Genomic DNA, 20,799 nt, shown 5'->3' on the forward strand with positions numbered 1-20,799 from the left:
TAAATTGGCCGTAGTGTATGAGTGTGTGTGTAAATGGGTGTTTCCCAGTACTGGGTTGCAGCTGAAAGGGCATCTGCTGTGCAAAACATGCTGAAATAGTTGGCGGTTCATTCCGCTGTGGCAACCCCTGATGAATAAAGGGACTATGCCGAAGGAAAATGAATGAATGAATGAATGTGTTTCTGTTTATTTCTATTGACACACTGTGTTTACTTACCGCATTGTGTCTTTATTTTCTTTAAAGTAAATCAATAAAACCTAAAAATACAAAATGTTATGTATAAAATCATATTTGAATGATTTATTTTTTGATTTGGTGTTGAATTCTTAAATATGTGATTTAAATCTGCAGGATTCCTCAGAAGATCCGCATTGCAGGCAGCCTGACGCTGATCCTGCTGGTGTTTTTACTGACGGCCATCTTGGTGAAAATACATTTAGAGCCGCTGCCGTTCTTCATCGTCACCATGGTTAAAATCATCTTCATTAACTGTAAGCTTCTGACCACTGTATTCAGCTTAAAGGCTTAACTTGGTTAAATAGACAAGATAAAGTAATTAGGCAAGTCACTCTCCTGTGAATTTATTTTCCTTTTTTAAATATTTCCCAAACGATGTTGAACAGATTCAGGAAATTTTCACAGTATATCCTATAATATTTTTTCTTCTGGAGAAAGTCTGATTTGTTTTATTTCGACTAGAATAAAAGCAGCTTTTAATTGTTTTAAATTATTTTAAGGGCAGTGTTATTAGCCCCAGTTTCTGTGCCTGATGAACCGGTTGTCCTGGTCCTAACCTTCAACCACCACCAGTTCCATAATGCACCGGGCCCTTATGGGCCTGCAGGAGAATGGTCCCATGTCGCTTCTTTGGGCTGACCCGGCCGGGTTCCATAGGATTAAGCCACCAGGTGCTCGCATTCGAGCCCCAACATCATGCCTGGCTCCAGGGTGGGGCCCCATCTGCACATTACCAGGTGAAGTTACAGTCCTCACCATTTTTGAACTGCACCTACTCTGACGTGTCATCCAAGACCTTTTGCCTTGGGAGACCTTACCAGGGTATTAGCCCCCAACAATATAGCTCTTAGGATCACTCAGGCACTCAAACCCCTCCACTACAATAAGGAGGAGCTATACCCAGCTCTGTACTCTCACTTGAATGCTTAAGGGTTTATGGGACCCAACCAGTCCACATGTGTTTTGTGGACTTGGAGAAGACATTCAACCGTGTCCCTCATGACATTCTGTGGAGGGTGCAATGGGAGTATGGGGTCGAGGCGCTCTGTTAAGGGTATGAACAGAGCAGGCGTTTGGTTCGCATTGCCGGCAATAAGTCAGACTTGTTCCCAGTGTATGTTGGACTCCGGCAGGGCTGCCCTTTGTCCCCAATTCTGTTCATAATTTATATGGACAGAATTTCTATAGGCCAGAATTTCTATGCAGAATTTCTATGAGCCAGAGGGGGTCCAGTTTGGGGACCTCAGGATTTCATTCCAACCACGTTGGCTTGATTGAACATGGACTTTCAGCATGCACTGGGGTGGTTTGCCGTCAAGTGTGATGCAGCCGGGATGAGAATCAGCACCTCCAAGTCCAAAGCCATGGTGTTCCACTGGAAAAAGGTGGTTTGTTATCTACAGGTTGGAGGAAATCCTCACCCCAGGTGGAGTTCTTGGGGTTTTGTTCACAAGTGAGGAAAAGATGTAGCGTGAGATTGACAGGCGGATTGGTGCAGCGGCAGCAGTAATGCGAAAGGCAAAGCTCTCGATTTACCAGTCAATCTACGTTCCTATGCTCACCTATGCTCCTGAGCTTTGGGTCATGACTGAAAGGACAAGATCTCAGATACAAGCGGCCGAATTGAGTTTCCTTCGCAGGGTGGCAGGGCGCACACTTATAGAAAGGGGGAAGAGCTCTGTCACCTGGAAGGAGCTCAGAGTAGAGCCGCTGCTCCTCCACATCGAGAGAAGTCAGCTGAGGTGGCTCGGGCATCTGTTTCTGATGCCTCCTGGACGCCTACCTAGGGAGGTGTTCCAGGCATGTCCCACCGGGAGGAGGCCTCATGGAAGACCCAGGACACTCTGGAGGGACTATGTCTCTCGGCTGGCCTAGGAATGCCACAGGATCCCCCAAAGGAACGGAGGAACTGGAGGAACTGGAGGAAGTGTCAGGGGAGAAGGAGGTCTGAGGTTCTCTTCTTCTGCTGCCCTTGTGACCCAGATCTGGAAAACCGGAAGAAAATGAATAAATGAATTGTTAGCCCCCTTAGGCAATTTTTGTCTCCAGAACAAACCACTGTTATACAATGACTTGCCTAATTACTTTACCCTAATTAACCTTGTTAAGCCTTTAAATGTCACTTTAAGCTGAATACTAGTACCTCAAAGAAAATCTAGTCAAATATTATGTGCTGTCATCATGACAAAGAGAAAATAAATCAGTTATTAGAGATGAGTTATTAAAACTATTATGATTAGAAATGTGTTTTAAAAAATCTTCTCTCTGTTAAACAGAAATTGAGGAAACATCTACAGAGGGACTAATAATTCAGAAGGATTAATCATTCTGACTTTAACTGTATATTATGTCAAAACAAACTTTTATTTTAGATTATGATTAATCAAGACTAATCTTTGCCCAGTACTAGTTTTAACAGAAGCAGGATGTGTTTTCCATTGTTATATATGATGTGTGTGTTAATGTGTGTGTGTGTGTTTCCCAGCATTCGGAGCGGTTCTTCAGGGGAGTCTGTTTGGTATGGCTGGTCTTTTACCGGCTTCATACACGACACCCATCATGAGCGGACAGGGACTTGCTGGAACATTCGCTGCTTTCTCCATGATCTGCGCCATCGCCAGTGAGTCTGAAATACAGCACAAACACAACACAGACATGCTACATTACAAGTACATTACATGCAATCCTGTTAGGACGTTAGCTGGCTGATATATATACAACTACATGAAAGCATGAAATCTGAGAGATCCCAAAATAATCTAAATATTGAGGAATATCAGTTTTATAAAATCTTATACAACAGTTTAACGGCAAAAACGTGTATATAAAAAAAGAAAATTAAACATGGAGAGTCTTAAACCCTTTTGTATGAGGAACTACTTTCTTTTGAAATTCATTCACATCTGCAGCTGACATCAGAACAGCAGAAGCCGTTACTTATTTACTAATCTAATCTCTAAAGTGAAGACAAAACAGCTGATTTTGCTCACATTTTAAGATTATAAGGCTGAACGTGACATGAAATGCCATCAGTCTACAGAGATTTCACCCTACAGTCTATTACAGTCTACAGTATTTCTCTGTTGCCGTCGGTATTGTGACGGGTGCCAGGTGTCCCAGCGTTTACCCGGACACTTTATGGTATAAAAAGGAGGCAGAAACTATTTCACTCTTCATATTGGCCTTTATGCATTTCTCCTAAGTGCTGTCAACTACATACAAGCCAGTCAACGACAAAGAGTAGGAAAAAGGATTTTAAAAAAAAAGAAACTCAAACATCCGTCGCAAAATAAAATGTTACATTATTGAAATGAACTGAGCTCCCATACATGCGTGCTTACATCTCAAAGGTAAAACAACCACAGGAATAGTCCTCTTAAAGTGGACATTTATACACAATGCATATCAAACATTAAGCTGCCGTTAAAATATCACAATAAGAAACCTTATAAAACTACCAGACTGCTGTTGTGTTTGCGATAAGGAGGAACGAGGGTGAATCCAGATTCTTATTCGCAGCTTCTTATTGACTATCCGGTCCACCTTAAAAACCTTGACGCTTCCGTTTTTCAGCTTCTTATTCGCGCTCAAGAGAACACACAACAGTTTTAATCTAAGCAAGGGCTTATTATGCGGTCCTGGCGTCATCTTGTGGATAGACAACGTCAAACGTCTTTGGTCTACTACACTAAGGCAGGCTAATGACCGCCGATGAGCTCTCTCAGAAATTGTAAATATTTAAAATAGGCACTATTATTACAAATGAACTGCATAGTTGCAATCTAAACAACTACTTTCTTGACTAAAAAAGCCTCAAAAGTACATTTTGTTGTCTAACAGCAAGTATATTCGTCAAACTGTGGCGTCTCTGCTTGTTGCTGGCTGTAAGTGGGCGGAGTAACACACAGAGGGAAGGGTGAAGAGGCCTTTGATGTTAAGGCAAAATATCGCATGACTATCAGCCAATCAGATTCAAGAACCAGGCATAACTGTTGTCTGTGTGTCTGTGTGTGTGTGTGTGTATATATATATATATATATATATATATATATATATATATATATATATATATCAATCTTGAATTACGTTTTCTGCAATATTTTCAGCAATATTCCAGTTTTGTGCTTAAGTCCATTTTGCTAATGCTGTTAATTTAGAATGTGAATAAATGATGAATGTTCATTTTTGGGTGATCTGTCCCTTTATAGATTGAACATTTGCTATTATGATGAACTGTAATGTGTTGTTGTCTCTTTCAGGTGGTTCTGAGTTACATGACAGTGCGTTTGGATATTTCATCACAGCGTGTGCTGTTATTTCCCTCGCCATCGCTTCATATGTTGTCCTTCCCAAACTGGTGAGATCTTCAGATCTGGAAAAGACTGAATGTGTTTGATTTCAAGCTTGATTTAAAGCTGTTTGCGTCCTGCAGGAGTTTTATCAGTACTACCAGGAGAGTCGGCAGAATAAACCAGCCGAGGATGAAGAAAATAAGATGGATCTGTTAAAGAAAGGTAATGTTACGTACAGTAATTCACGTCAGATGTACTGTAGGCTTATGACTGTATCAGATATTCTTGTTGCGATTCATTGCTGAAGCTTTTATCATGATACACTGAACTGTATTATCACAATATTGACCTAAGCTGCAAAAAAGATGTTAATATGCAACTTATGCATCATAATATGCATTGCTAAGCACTTTATTTGCAATATTTTAAAGCCAAAAACTCAATATTATAAAGCACAATAGGAAGCATTTTTAAATAAAATCTCATCATTAAATGTTAGTCAAATGATCAAAATCAACAGTGAGAAAAGGACAGATTTATTACAGGTACTACATTGATATTAGTTTAAAATATATAATTCTAAACTCTACCCACATAGCAACATTTCTCTGGCCCAGATCTGGCCCACTCAATCAGTTTTTGCTTGGTCCACATGCAATACAATAAATTACGGTACATGACTGGACCAAGTCTGGCTTCCATACAGGGGCCAAACATGGACCATATCTGGGTCAAGTCTCAGCCAAGTTAACAATCCATTACTGAGCCTGAACTGGGCCAAATATGTTGGTGTGTCATGACTGCAATGAATTTGATAAACCCATGAAGCATTTCGCTTTAGGCGTGCTTTTTCTCGAAGCGACCTGACTGGTAGAATTGTGTTTTTTTTAACTCAAAAATAATTCAAATGTATTTTAAAAGTGGGTCCCCACATCACAAACGGACTTGGCCCAAATGTGGCCTCATTATAGCACTGAAGGTGTGTTGCCAGCACTGGCATGCATAATGTCAGCTGAATGTGGTCCATGCATGGCAATGATGGCACTGCATGCGTGACGGCAAACTAGATTTGGGCCAGTTGTGGATGGGAGGTGTGTGGCCCAGATCAGTGTAGCCATTGTTCACATTAAATAATATTAGGCTGGGTTATGGCTCAGTTTTTAGAGTTTCTGGTTAAAGTATAAAAGTATAAGCTTCCCACATAGCAAAATATCTCTGGCCCAGCTCTGGCCCACACAACCAGCTGTTGCTTGGCCCACATGCTGCAGTGAATTACGGTATATGACTGGACCAAGTCTGGCTTCCAGACAAGGGCCAAACATGGACCATATCTGGGCCAAATCTCAGCCAACTTAATAACCCATAACTGGGCCTGAACTGGGCCAGATATGTTGATGCGTCACGACTGCAATGAAATCGATAAACCCATAAAGCCTTGTCTTTTAGGTACGCTATAGGTGTGCTTTTTCTCGATTCTACCCGATTGGTAGATTTTTTTTCCTTTATTCAAAAATAATAAAAATGTATTTTAAATGTGGGTCAAAGTAGGCCAAACTAACATGGCCCACATATCCATTGTTAGCATCTGGGCCAAATACTACATTTGATATCTGGCCCAAGTATCTGGCCCACCTCAGAATTCTTTGCTTCCTGGGTTATAGTTGAGAATGGGTACCAATAATAAACTTGTTTTGGCCCAGTTCAGGGCCAGTTAAGGGTGATAAACTGCCTGAGATTCAGGCCGGTTATGGCCCATGTGTGGCCATTGTCTTTAATCCAGTTATGGGCCACTTCAGGACCGTCATTCTATATGGTACTTGGGCCAAGGGAAAACCTTTTGTTTGGCCCAGAGCTGGGCCCGAAAACGTTTGCTATGTGGGTCATGATACACCAAACTTACATGACCCACGTTTAAATTTTTAACATCCAGTCCAAATACTATATTTGATATCTGGCCCAAGTCTTGTGTGCCGTCTTAAGACAGTGCCACCTCTGCCAAACCAGGGCCATGTTTGGCCCACATGCTGTATGCCAGTGCTGGATGAACACCTACTGTGCCAGCTTTATGCCAAATCTGGGCCAGAGTTCTTTGCTAACTCTGCATTTAATAATCATGAGTAATCAGATTACAATAATGATTTATAGTGTTATTAGACCAAGAAATTAACACTAGCTGAGATTAATTAAAGCTTTTGTTGTTGCTTATGTGTGAGTTTAGTTAAATGAACGAATGCTAACTTTCGAAACCTTGGTACACAGTGCTAATTTACAACAACTTTGGCCTGTGATAACCTTTGATTTGGCCCACCATCCAGTCCGACTGATGAGACGGTTGGGGCTAATGCCTTTAACTGAGATCCTCATTACTAATATAACATTGCTTTTTATGATTGTTTTAATGCTGAGCTACTAAAAAAGCGAACTAAAATTAAATGTTTCAATTAAACGTTGTAAATTAATCAGATTTTTTAAAAATACTGTAAATACTACCAATCTATGGACAGAAAACAATGCTGAAGACATCAGCGAGACATCAAATCAAGGCAAAAACAGCTTGACTCGTGCATTCGTGCATTGACTCCACACTGTTATAAATGTTTTGGTTTTTACTGTTATAAATATTTAACAAAAATACTGCATTAGTTAATATAAAGTAAGGATTTATAATCATTTTAACATATTATTAATTACCCATGGCAACTTTGATGTAGGCGACGCAGTGGCGCAGTAGATAGTGCTGCCGTCTCACAGCAAGAAGGTCGTTGGGTCGCAGGTTAGAGCCTCGGCTGGGTCAGTTGGCATTTCTGTGTGGAGTTTGCATATTCTCCCTGTGTTTGCGCGGGTTTCCTCCGGCTGCTCTGTTTTCCCCCACAGTCCAAAGACATGCGGTACAGGTGAATTGGGTAGGCTAAATTGTCCGTAGTGTGTGAGTGTGTGTCAATGTTTCCCAGAGATGGGTTGCGGCTGAATTCATTAATTTTCTCGTCTGCTTAGTCTCTTAATTAATCCGAGGTCGCCACAGCGGACTTATCCAGCACATTTTTTTACGCAGCTAGAAGGGCATCCGCTGCGCAAAAAATGTGCTGGATAAGTTGGCGGTTCATTCTGCTGTGGCCACCCCGGATCATTAAATGGACTAAGCTGACAAGAACTTTTATATAATACACACTCTCAGAAATAAAGGTTCGGATGCTGTCACTGGGGCAGTACCTTTTTAAAGGATTCATATTTGTACTCAAATAGTCCACAGTGGTACCTAAAAGGTGCATATTAGTACCTAAATGTACCTAAAAAGTACCTTTGAGGTACCATTATGGACCTTTCAGATACATATATGTACCTTTTGAAAAGATATATCGCCCCAGTGACAGCTCCAGCACCTTTATTTCTGAGAGTGCAGCTTGATTTACCTTTGGTATGCACACAGCCCTCAATCACAGTTGCTTTTTGGCCCTTTATAAGGAAAAGTTTGGGCACCCCTGAAATAGTCACAGAATTTTCCATCAATATTTAAACATGGATTAACTGAAAATGTTCATGTTTGAGCTATTAAGCTGAACAATAAAGCCTTCAACTTTAAATGCAATCTGATAATTTCAACAAAAAAAAAGCACTCAATAAAAGATAGCTATTGACTGTTTTTTGAAGTGTCCATGATATCAATATTGTGCATGTTCATTATCACGATATATTGAATTATTAAATATCAGCATTTGATAATGTGTGTAAATGTTAATCTGAATGTGTTTCTGTAGATCAGAGACTGCAGAGCGCTGGAGACGATGACAAAAAGTCACCATCCATACCGGCCATCTTTAAGAAGGTACAGATTATAAAATACATAGATTTATGAAGAAACCTTATTGCATTAACATTATTAAAGCAGAGGCTGAAAGTTAATTCGATAACACTTTCCAATAAGGTGGCATTAATTAATGCCTTTACTCACATGAACAAACAGTCAACAATACATTTATTACAGTACTTGTTCATGTTAGTCAACATTAGTTCATGAAAATACAGTTGTTCATTGTTCATTCATGATAACAGATTAACTAATTGCATTGACCAATGTTAACAAGCATGAACTTGGCTGTTAATAATGCATTAGTAAATGTTGAACTACTGTATGATTAATAAATGCTGGACAAGTACTGTTCATAATTAGTTCAAGTTAGTAGATGCATTAACTAATGAAACCTTATTATAAACTGTGACCTTTAATTTTTAGCTTTAATAATGTTCTTAAAAGGGTATCATGAGAAACATTTGCACATTGTACAACAGGAAAGTGAAATTAATGAACTGAAATGTGTTCATTTTTTTATGTGTTTATTTAATATGTGACTCTGGAGCACAAAACCAGTCTAAAGTTAGATTATTAAGTATATTTGGGGCAAATACTGTACATATGATGTAAGGGTCAACGTTAATGACTTTTCTTTTATGCCAAAAAAACATTAGGATATTGGTATTTGTTAATTTCCTACTTTAAATATATCAAAACATAACTTTTGATTAGTGATATGCATTGCTAAGCACTTTATTTGAACAATTGGAAAGCCAGTATTTCAATATTTAGATAGTTTTGAACCCTCAGATTGCAGATTTCTAAATAGTTATGTTGATTATATTTTTAACATTTAAAATTAAAATATTGACCTATTGTAAAGCATATTCATTCAGAAAATGCATTCAATTCAATTCAATACAAGTTCATTTGCATAGTGCTTTTTACAATAATTATGATTTCAAAGCAGCTCAAAAAGGTGCCCATTATTGCATTACTGTCAAATTAAGTTAAAGTTACAATAAAGTTATAAGTTATAATATACAGACATAGTTAACCTGCTGTTTGATAGCATATCGTCTATGTACATGTTTAATGAAGTGTTCTTGAAATGGACATTTATCCATCCGGGGTCACATATTTCAACAGTTTGCTGTATGTTATTAAACACAAGTTTAAAAACAAGTTTAAAAACAACTCAAAAATGTATTGCATTAACCTGAAATTAAATTGAATGAGTATGACCTGATTTCCAAATCCCAGCATGCACTGCATCAGACAGTATAAGGAAATTCAGCATTGAAATGTGAAGTGTTGTTCTGTGTGTTTTTGCACAGGATTAACAGCGAGACTTAAATGAGTCTTTCATGTTGTGCTGTGTGTTTCTGTAATGTTGAAATGTGTACGGTTAGCATTGAAGGGAATGGTGGAGAAATTGTGGTTTGGTTGAGAAAGAGCTGCAGAAACAATTTAAGTTTATAATCAGGGTTGCCAAGTCTGGCTCTTTCCTGCAGATTTGGGCTACTTTTAATGACTTGCCTCGGTTTGTTTTTACAGTTTTTCTCAGTCGCTTTGGTGCATTTCTCACAACACCAGTCCATTTCTGCACAACAGTTAATGCATTTAATGCTCAAAACAAAACTCAAAATGGAGAGCTCATTCCTCAAAAGCAAGTACTGATGTCAATCAAAGTGTCAGTGTCCTCAAGATAAAAAGTCCTGACACAATTGTTTATGAACAAGATAGTCAAATGGCTCTGTCATGTTTTCATTATGACACTTTACTCTGTAATTTTTTCCAATGCTAAAAAGTCAGATTTTGGTGACACTTCCTGAAAATGCTCAAGACAGCACTATATATACTATTTGCACAGCCAATTGAAAACTACAGTAAAGTTGGACATCACTGCATTTAGTGAGGTATCTGAGTACAACCCTCTGAATATGTATGTTTCACATTTTTACTCTGCATTTGCTCTTTACAATCCTAATTTATTCACAGCATTGTGCAAAAGAATAAACACACCCTTATTTACAACAAACAAAAACTCGCTTTGGGTTGAACTGTGCACAACTGTGCACAACATACACAGGTCTTTAAATCATTCATCAAATTGTTCAATTTCAAAGACATATTCAGGAAAATGAAGATGTAATTTTTTAAATATAAAGTTTGCTTGACCCATTTTGACATCAAGTTCAACATTTTTGTATGTAATGACTCAAGTAATGAAATGAGGACTATTCAGCATTTCCAAGTTTAGTTCTTTTTGACTGACATGACATAAGCAGATGATATTGTTATAAATAATTGTACTAATTGTTTTGAGAAATGCATGACCTGTTGTGCAAATGTAAATAGTGTAGTGAGAAATGCACCAAAGCGACAAAAAAACTGTCAATTAAATCTCACGGATTAAAGGTTTGACATCCGAAAAATTATATATATATACACACACATATATATATGTGTGTGTGTGTGTGTGTGTGTGTGTGTGTGTGTGTGTGTGTGTGTGTGTGTGTGTGTGTGTGTGTATGTGTATATACATGTGTGTGTGTGTGTGTGTGTGTGTGTATATGTATATATATATATATATATATATATATATATATATATATATATATATATATATATATATATATATATATATATATATATATATATATTATAGGTGGGCATAGGTGTTTTTTTATCTAGATTAATCTTACTGTAATTTTGGAATTAATCTAGATTAAAATGGCTGGCAGGAAACTCTTACATGAAAGCACTTCACGTAAACACCTTAACTACAATAATGTCTATTAAGGTAAATAACTACAGATGTCCATGTAAGCATAGTCAGCAGTGTTTTCGAGGTAAGTTAAAGATCCAGAAGCGCATGCTGCTGGTTTGATTCAGAAGGGCACTGTTTTGTCAGACGGCTCACCGGTTTGACTTTCATTCACTGTCATTCATTTTAAAAAGCACCCGCTCCATTTCGTTGTATATGTTTTACTGGAGCGCATAAATTCTACAGGTGCCTCATATAAAGATATAGAGCTAATATTAATCAGATTCACTTTAGTGAACTGCATCCATGTTAGCACGTCACGTTTGATCTGGTAATTTCACCGTAGGAATGCTCACAGGTTCGAAGACTCGTTCTCGCTCCCTATGCAATTCAGCCAGGTATACATCCACATTAAAATATCAAGGTGAAAGTCATCATAGTTTGCGTAGAACAGACCCAGCTCCCAACCCAACTTTGAGAATAAATTAACGGCCATATTTATTTTAATGCCTGATAAGAGTCTCGTGTTAACGCAGATAACCGCCCACCACTAATATAGACAGTATCTATATATACAGCCAGGTCCATAAATATTGGAACATTGACCCAATTCTTGCATTTTTGGCTCTATACATGGATTTGAAATGAAACAAGATGTACTTTAACTGTAGAATGTCAGCTTTAATTTGAGGGTATTCACATCCAAATCAGGGGAACGCTGTAGGAATTACAACAGTTTGCATATGTGCCTCCCACTTGTTAAGGGACCAAATGTAATGGCACTATTGGCTTCTCAGCTCTTCCATGGCCTGTTGTGTGTTATTCCCTTATTATCCCAATTACAATAAGCAAATAAAAATGGTGCAGAGTTTATTTTAAGAGTGCTGGGATCAACACTTGAATCAATCGTTTGCATCTGTGGATTTTCCTAATGAATGTATATGCATCTTTGTGTGTTTAGATCTGGGTTATGGCTCTGTCTGTGTGTTTTGCCTTCACCATCACCATTGGTACGTTTCCTGCGGTCACTGTGGACGTCAAATCTACTATTGCTGATGGTGGAGCGTGGGGTGAGTTCAGTCTAAGACCTTTTCAGTATTGAGTCTCTTCTCCACCAATCAGCTGGTGTGTGGTGTGCGGTCTGGCGCAAAATGGCTGCTGTTGCATCATCCAGGTGGATGCTGCACACTGGTGGTGGATGAGGAGATTCTCTCCATTGTGTAAAGCGCTTTGAGTGCCCAATAATAGCGCTATATAAATGTAAGGAATTAATATTATTATTTTCATTCACAGTCTGATACTGTGTCACAAATAAAATGATAATTGTAAACTTCAATTTCACAAAATCTTATTATTCTTCTAGGTATTTACATCGAGGAAAATTCTTGTGTTTGCATAGACGGTTGCTGTATTCTTTGTTAACCTCAGTTTTCTCACATTTGATCAGATTTTTTTCTCTTGTATATCGAAAATGTTTTTTTTTCCTTCACAATTTTTAATTCCTAGCGCATGAATCACTTTTCTATAGTCGCATTAAAAATAAATAATTGTGAGGTAAACTGAAATTCAGAAAAACGTTGGAATTAAGCAATATAAACTGTAAATATAATATAAAATAAATACAAATTTGAATTAAAGAACAGTATATGATTAATAATTATAAGAAAAACGCCAGAATTGTGAGATATAGATAGTGTAGCGAGGCAGAGGGAAAACACAAACACAATGGTGGTGAGTTACAAACAGGTCCCCGGAGGGTGATTAATTTATACAGTGAATATAGTGCAGCAAGACGAATACGGTGCTCTTCAGGGATACGCAGCAGATGCCCTTCCAACCGCAACCCTTCTCTGGGAACAAAAGTCTAGTTTGTGAGATAAAAAAAATCTGCTGTTTTTCATTCTTTTTTTGACTTTTTATCTTACAAATCTGCCTTTGTATGTTTGTTTACAACTCAGAATTAAATACATTTGTCAAAAACAAAAACAAAACAAACAAAAAAAAAACAATTGTTTTTTTTAAATTAGGAAATACTAGAAGGTAATTCAGATTTATGTGATGTAAACTCATAATTACAAGGGAAAATTGGGAATGATGAGACAGTATTATGCAAAACAAATGATTAAAATAATCAGAATGGTGAGAGATAGACTCAGAATTACAAAGTAAAGCATGCAAATATGTGATAAAAGTCTTTAGTTATGTAATTGTGTCTCTAAAGAGTCGTTTACAAACTATAAAGTTCATGATAATATTAGATTTTGAATTGTTCAGTATGAAGTCCAGTTTTTCTGCTTATTTGTCTTAAAATCCACACAAAGTCTAAGTGGTTTATTTATAAACTAATTTGGAGAGGATCATGTGCTTATGATTGAACACAGCCGCATTAGCCAATTTATGATTGACCAATCAGACGATTCCTAAGCCACTATAAATACCCTGAGTTCAATATAACAGCCATCTTCATTTTGAAGAATCCCCCCTTAGACCTCTACTCTTCCTCCTTTCCTAGATGGGCCAGTGGTTAGCACTGTTGCCTTACAGCAAGAACGTCACTGGTTCTATTCCTTACCAAGTCAGCCGACATCTCTGTGTGGAGTTTACACGTTCTCTCTGTGCTCATGTGGGTTTCCCCCGGTTTCCTCCCACCATCCAAAAACATGCAACTTAAGTTGAGTAATCTAAATCGGCACCATAGACATGCCCCTAGTAAGTAGTTATCTTAACAATCCCTTATTTAGGGATGGCTGACGTGAAACTGACGGTTCGACACAGTGTCGAGATCCCGAAGCGCAATTGTTTCGAAAAACTGCACCGAAGCATGATCCGAAACACCCAAGTCACATGACTAAAGTGTTTCGAAACACCTGGTCGCGTGACAAAAGCGATTCAAAGCATCGATCAGTTTAGAAACGTTTCGAGACCTGGCGAATCTCCATGAAATTTCCAGGGTCAGAAACAATTCCTGTCCTATATGGCCTAGTGGACTGTGCGTGAGCACGCAATTACTATGCTTCCAATGACTTTTGGGTTCGAATGGTTTCATGTATTTTAATCATGTTTCTGTTTTATGGTGTAGCCTAAATAGGTTACAGCTGCGGATACGCCATATAGCATCATTTTTGCAACACTGTAAAACTATAATAAATATTTTTACAGTACTGTGATGGTTAGGTTTGGGTTTGGGTAGACGTTAATGAAATACAATAAATGGGAAATTTAATGAATAACATAAATAATGCTTGATAACTTCTGGCCACAACTGTGTCTGATCTAGCAACAACCCTGTTTTAAGACCAAAACAAGACATGTTTATTCACAAAGTGTTTATTCGGATGTCAGACCAATGTTGAAATAAAACAATACATGAACAAAGCATTACACACTGGTATTAAACATTTCAAAACAGCTGTTTTAGCCTGGATTCGAACCCACTATCCCCGCATGGAAGTCAGAAATTTTAACAGCTCCACTAAATCTCTTGAAGGTGCACAGCTGTGAAGTGGGGTTTAATACCTGCATTTGCTAAAATGTTCTTGCTGAAGCTGTTTCAGTGAAATACATAAAAAAATGACCACTAGGTGTCACTGTAGAGTGGGGTTTTGAAAAGTTTCGAAGCTTCGACACATTTGCTTCGACTGTTTCAGTGTTTCATGAAGCCTCGCTTTGCCCACCACTACCCTTATTGTTCATGAGCTACTACAGCAGGGGAGTTCTCCAGATCTATCTGGCTTCAAACTCCCCTCTCGCCTTGCAAACGGGAGGGAGCCCTGGGCTCGAGGATCTTATGAGCTCAGGGCTCTCTCCCGGGACAGCCCAAACAAGCTTTATAATCAATCATCAGCTAAATGTCAACTCTTGAATTTGTCTTTCTCCAGAGAAGTATTTCATCCCAGTGTCTTGTTTCCTGTTCTTCAATGTGTTTGACTGGGCTGGACGCAGTCTGACTGCAGTGTGTATGTGGGTAAGAAACATTCATGCACTTTTACAAAACCATTTTCATGCTAAAACCACATTTATAATTAACCAAACATCAGATCAGCTGCAGCAAATTCTGCAGGATCTTTGCATTTTAGGCTTTGATTTTGTGGTGACTGAGCTTCTTTCAAAAGAGGGTGGAGCTACAAACCCTACGTGTCATCATAGCAGCAGTTCGAAATCGCTGATGACTCATTCTCACTCAGCATAGATATGTACGTTAGACGTCGCCTACTCTATTGTTGTCTATTGGAAATAATGCATCAGTAGAACCGCTGTTTTAGTACAGGGTAACGAAATGAATGTGGAACCAAGGTGCAGTGGAAGACTGGCTATCCAGAGCCAAAGATATGGAAACATTTATACATATATCTACCATCAGGAGTTTTCTCAGTGTTCTGTATGCAAATATTTATTTTCATCTTTAAAGAAGGCGCGACGCAATTGTTGTTTGCTAGTTTCAGCTGGGCGCTAGTTTTGACGTTTTGCAGCACGCTGTTCAAATAGCCAATGCATTAGCCGGCAGCTAGCTCTCTGCAACTCGCACATGGTCGCCACTGAAGCTAAGCAGGCTGCTCCCGGTCAGTACCTGGATGGGGGATCACATGGGAAAGCTGGGTTGCTTTCGGAAGTGGTGTTAGTGAGGCCAGCAGGGGGCGCTCAACCTGCGGTCTGTGTGGGTCCTAATGCCCCAGTATAGTGACAGGGACTTTATACTGCTGAGTGAGCGCCGTCTTTCGGATGAGACGTTAATCCGAGGTCCTGACTCTCTGTGGTCGTTAAAAGCCCCAGGATGTCCTTTGAAAAAGAGAAGGGGTTTCACCTCAGCATCCTGGCCAAATTTGCCCACTGACCTGCCCGTCATGTCCTCCTAACCCTCACCATATCATAAATGGCTTCATCACTGTCTCCTCTCCACCAATCAGCTGGTGTGTGGTGTGCGGTCTGGCGCAAAATGGCTGCTGTGGTGTCATCCAGGTGGATGCTGCACACTGGTGGTAGATGAGGAGATCCCCCGCTATGTGTAAAGTGCTTCAAGTGCCCAGAAAAGCGCTATATAAATGTAAGGAATTAATTATTATTATTATTATTAGCGCTCATATGTGCGCCCATAGGTGTTCTGGTCTATAAAGGAGGGGTGTTGAGGCGCATTGCTGGCGCGTTGCTATTTTGAGAAACTATAATAGTTTGCTCAAATCTAACACAGTGCTGTGTCTGGGATAATTGTGTTTGTTGTTTTCAGATAAGAGAAATAGTTTAATTTTAGACACAGTATTGCCGTCTCGCCACAGCCATGGCTCTAATAATACATTTTTGACTGTTGGCCTACATGTACAAATCTTTAGTATATAACATTTGCAATCAATCATTTAGGGTGGACAGTATGCACATTGAGGCGCAGGCACTGTTATGTTATCAGGCACTCTTATAAGTTACTTCAAAAATAAATGACTCGTTCAAACTCAGTACCGGGTCTGTGACGTCAACGACTTTTACTTTCAGATTTAAATGGCTGGCATTGCACCAGACCCCAGTAAGTGGTTTCGTTTGAAAGTGTAGAATCTATATTGTATGCACATCTGCATCACTTTGGTTTTTATTCTACTCTACAAAAGTTATTTACACTTAAATACACAGTATTTTGGATACCCGAGCTGGGTATTGAACATTGGTTCATTTTCATATTTTTCGTATGACACATGTACAAGTTATAGCTCAAATGAAAGCTCTTGCCGGTGCTCATACGGTTCTAGCATTCTTTTACTAAATTATATTCACATATCAAACAGTTGCTGAATGAATCGCTGTGTTTCCATAATGCAGAAGTGAAAACAATACATTTAAGATCAATAAGCAGCCCCAGATAGCACAGACAGCTGTCATCTCTCACCTTATGCTGTGCGCTTCAGGGCCATTCTCCTCTGTTTTTGAGCTGATGTGCATAAGTAATCCTTTTATATGTCTGATGTGCTCCAAACACAGTGAATTATGTTTGATCAAACAAAAGAATAGTGAAATATGAAAACAATGATCATCCCTGTGGCTTGTACAGCACCTCTCATCAGCTGGAATACAATAACTTTTGCATAGATTATGGTGGAGACATTTTTTCCTATGATTACAGACATGTGCAGGAACCACCAACATTAATTACAGCACGCTAGACCACACACAACCTAAAAGGGACACTTTCAAATCTGAGTTTATATAAAAAAAATACAAAAAGCGCCTCTTTTTGTTAGGTGTTTATTATAACAGACAACATATACAGATGTTTTAAACACTTTCAATAGTGTTTTATGAAAATTTAAAGAGTTTTCTTTAAAATGATACCAACTACAAAATCAGTTTTATCACATCATTTTTGCTGGGTTCCAGGACATGTCGGGCTTTCAGGAAATGAGCGAGCTGATGCAGCTGCTAAAGACGCTTTGAAGCAAGTAGTTAACAAATGTCAAATTTCTCCGTCAGAGATGAAACCTTTTATCAACGCTTACATTTTAAACAAGTGGCAAAAGGAATGGGATGCATTAGGAAACAATAAATTACATGAAATCCAACCTGAAATCTCACACAGAATTTTAAGATATTTTAAGAATCGATTTGATCAAGTAGTTTTTACCAGATGTCGTATTGGGCATACGAGAATAACACATGGTTTTTTACTCCAAGGTGAAAACCCTACTCAGTGCTTGTGCTGCAAAACTCCTCTTACTGTAAAACACATTGTACTGGACTGTCCTGCTTTTACTGACTCCAGAAGACTTTTTTATGAAGTGAACTCTTTTAAGGACATTTTTTAACAAAGTGAAACCAGAAAAGATTCTAGAATTTTTATCATGTATTAACACACAAAAAAAAAATCTTATTTAATTTATGTATTATTTTGTTTGTTGATTTTTAAATTGTATATTTATTGTTGGAAGATTCCTGCCATGAAAATAGCCTTGGTTGCTGACATGGCATTACATAAAAAATACATTACATTACATTTAAAATGATACCAAATGTTTGCATTTACACCTCTGCATGTGGATTTGGGAAGCTTTTAAATTTGGGTAGGCAAAATCCAGGCGGAAATCTCCAAATAACAGCAGAGTTTAACTGGTTAACCGACAACAATACAAGTTTCTGCCACCGCAGCATCTTATTTTCATATTTCTTTAGCATTGTTTGCTTATTTTATACATCAAAACTAGCATAAACCTAGAATTTAGTGCGAGTCGGTGCTACATTGCCTTGTTGTCAATGCAGTAAGAGACTGTATTATCATCAATACTTGTTAAGCACAAACATTCGTAACATACACAATGTAAAAAAATGCAATCTTTCCTATGAAATATTCTGCCTATATGCTTTGTTTTACACCGTACACATCACTAAAGTCCAGCATCTTTACATTGGCTTTAGTCTTGACTAGTGCAGTTGAATGACATTTGTCGTGTGAGCACTGTACTAATGTGGCGGCGCTATTGACTCATGCTCAGGGTTTGTATGTGATATCCAGTATATATATCTATGCCCACTCAGGGCTGCTGTTTATGCTAATGAGGGAGAGATGGGCACTAGTGGGCGGGGCTTTCCCCCCTCTGATGACACGTACAAAGAAAGAATGTCAATCAAAGTGATTCTGCAGACTGTTTTAATCAAGTCTGATGACAAACTGATTATTAACAACAGATGCTGTGACTATAAAACACTGATGCATTCAGTGGAGTGTATCGGTATTAATGCGTGTGTGTTTTGTGTGTTTTTCTTCACCTCTCTGTCAGCCTGGTAAAGACAGTAAGCTGCTGCCGGCTCTGTTGTTGGCGCGTGTGGTTTTCGTGCCGCTCTTCATGCTGTGTAACGTTCAGCCTCGCTATAACCTGCCCGTCTTCTTCACACACGACGGCTGGTTCATCGCCTTCATGATCCTCTTCGCTTTCTCCAATGGATATCTGGCCAGTCTGTGCATGTGCTTCGGCCCAAAGTGAGTTAAAAACACACGCACATCATCTATTTGCGTCTGGTTTTCTTCATTTTAGTAGCACTGATGAATGAGCACTGTTAGACAGGTAAACATCAGACTGAATCACCTGTGAGTGAATGTTTGTTTGTGTTTGCAGGAAAGTGGACCCGAGTGAAGCAGAAACAGCAGGAGCCATCATGGCCTTCTTCCTGTCTCTCGGTCTGGCCCTCGGAGCGTCTCTATCCTTTCTGTTCAGAGGACTCGTCTGAATCAAACACAGCACAGTGTTGAAGACAAGAAACCAGATCTAGAGCAGAAAACCCAGATCCAGAGCAAAAACCAGATCAAGACTACAAATCAGATCCAAAGCAGAAAACCAGATCCAGAGAAAGAACCAAGACTCAGAGCAAAAACTAGATCCAGAACAGAAAGCAGATCCAGAGCAGGAACCAGATCCAGAGGAGAAACCCAGATCTAGATCATAAACCAGATCCAAAACAGAAACCCAGATCTAGATCATAAACCAGATCCAAAACAGAAACTCAGATCTAGATCATAAACCGAGATCCAAAACAGAAACCCAGATCTAGATCATAAACCAGATCCAAAACAGAAACCCAGATCTAGATCATAAACCGAGATCCAAAACAGAAACCCAGATCTAGATCATAAACCAGATCCAAAACAGAAACCCAGATCTAGATCATAAACCCAGATCCAAAACAGAAACCCAGATCTAGATCATAAACCCAGATCCAAAACAGAAACTCAGATCTAGATCATAAACCAGATCCAAAACAGAAACCCAGATCTAGATCATAAACCAGATCCAAAACAGAAACCCAGATCTAGATCATAAACCCAGATCCAAAACAGAATCCCAGATCTAGATGATAAACCCAGATCCAAAACAGAAACTCAGATCTAAATCATAAACCCAGATCCAAAACAGAAACCCAGATCTAGATCATAAACCCAGATCGAAAACAGAATCCCAGATCTAGATCATAAACCAGATCCAAAACAGAAACCCAGATCTAGATCATAAACCCAGATCCAAAACAGAATCCCAGATCTAGATGATAAACCCAGATCCAAAACAGAAACTCAGATCTAGATCATAAACCCAGATCCAAAACAGAAACCCAGATCTAGATCATAAACCCAGATCCAAAACAGAAACTCAGATCTAGATCATAAACCCAGATCCAAAACAGAAACCCAGATCTAGATCATAAACCAGATCCAAAACAGAAACCCAGATCTAGATCATAAATCCAGATCCAAAACAGAAACCCAGATCTAGATAATAAACCCAGATCCAAAGCAGAAACCACATTTAGAGCAAAAACCCTGATCCAGAGCAGAAACCCAGATCCAGATCAGAAACCAAATCTAGACCAGAAACCAGATCAAAATCAGAAACCAGATCTAGACCATGAACCCAGATTTAGAGCAGAATCCAGATATAGATCATAAACCCAGATCCAGAGCAAAACCCCAGATCCAGATCATAAACCCAGATCCAGAGCAGAAACCCAGATCCAGTTTAGAAACCAGATCCAGAGCATTAACCAGATCTAGACCATAAACCCATATTCATAACGAAATCCAGATCCAGATTATAAACCCAGATCAAAATCATAAACCCAGATCCAGAGCAAAAACCCAGATCCAGACCACAAACCCAGATCCAGAGCAGAAACTGGATCCAGAACAGAAACTAGATCAAGATCTGAAACCAGGTCTAAAACATAAACCCAGATTTAGAGCAGAAAC

General features: G+C 38.8%; 1 protein-coding gene across 2 annotated transcripts in view; it reads left to right on the top strand.

Annotated features, from left to right (window-relative positions):
* slc29a1b (solute carrier family 29 member 1b) overlaps positions 1–19,899 on the top strand; it is a 37,603-nt gene extending 17,704 nt beyond the window's left edge. For both annotated transcript variants that reach the window (XM_021479916.3, XM_005172933.6), the window contains exons 5-13: positions 353–492; positions 2,724–2,858; positions 4,498–4,595; positions 4,671–4,752; positions 8,286–8,353; positions 12,052–12,160; positions 14,969–15,054; positions 18,842–19,041; positions 19,178–19,899. In XM_021479916.3, the coding sequence (XP_021335591.2) occupies positions 353–492; positions 2,724–2,858; positions 4,498–4,595; positions 4,671–4,752; positions 8,286–8,353; positions 12,052–12,160; positions 14,969–15,054; positions 18,842–19,041; positions 19,178–19,289 (1,030 nt within the window). In that variant the 3' untranslated portion in view covers positions 19,290–19,899. The remainder of the gene's footprint in view (positions 1–352; positions 493–2,723; positions 2,859–4,497; positions 4,596–4,670; positions 4,753–8,285; positions 8,354–12,051; positions 12,161–14,968; positions 15,055–18,841; positions 19,042–19,177) is intronic.
* The last annotated feature ends 900 nt before the right edge of the window (positions 19,900–20,799 follow it).

Source organism: Danio rerio, chromosome 11 (assembly GCF_049306965.1).
Source record: "Danio rerio strain Tuebingen ecotype United States chromosome 11, GRCz12tu, whole genome shotgun sequence".
NCBI lineage: Eukaryota > Metazoa > Chordata > Actinopteri > Cypriniformes > Danionidae > Danio > Danio rerio.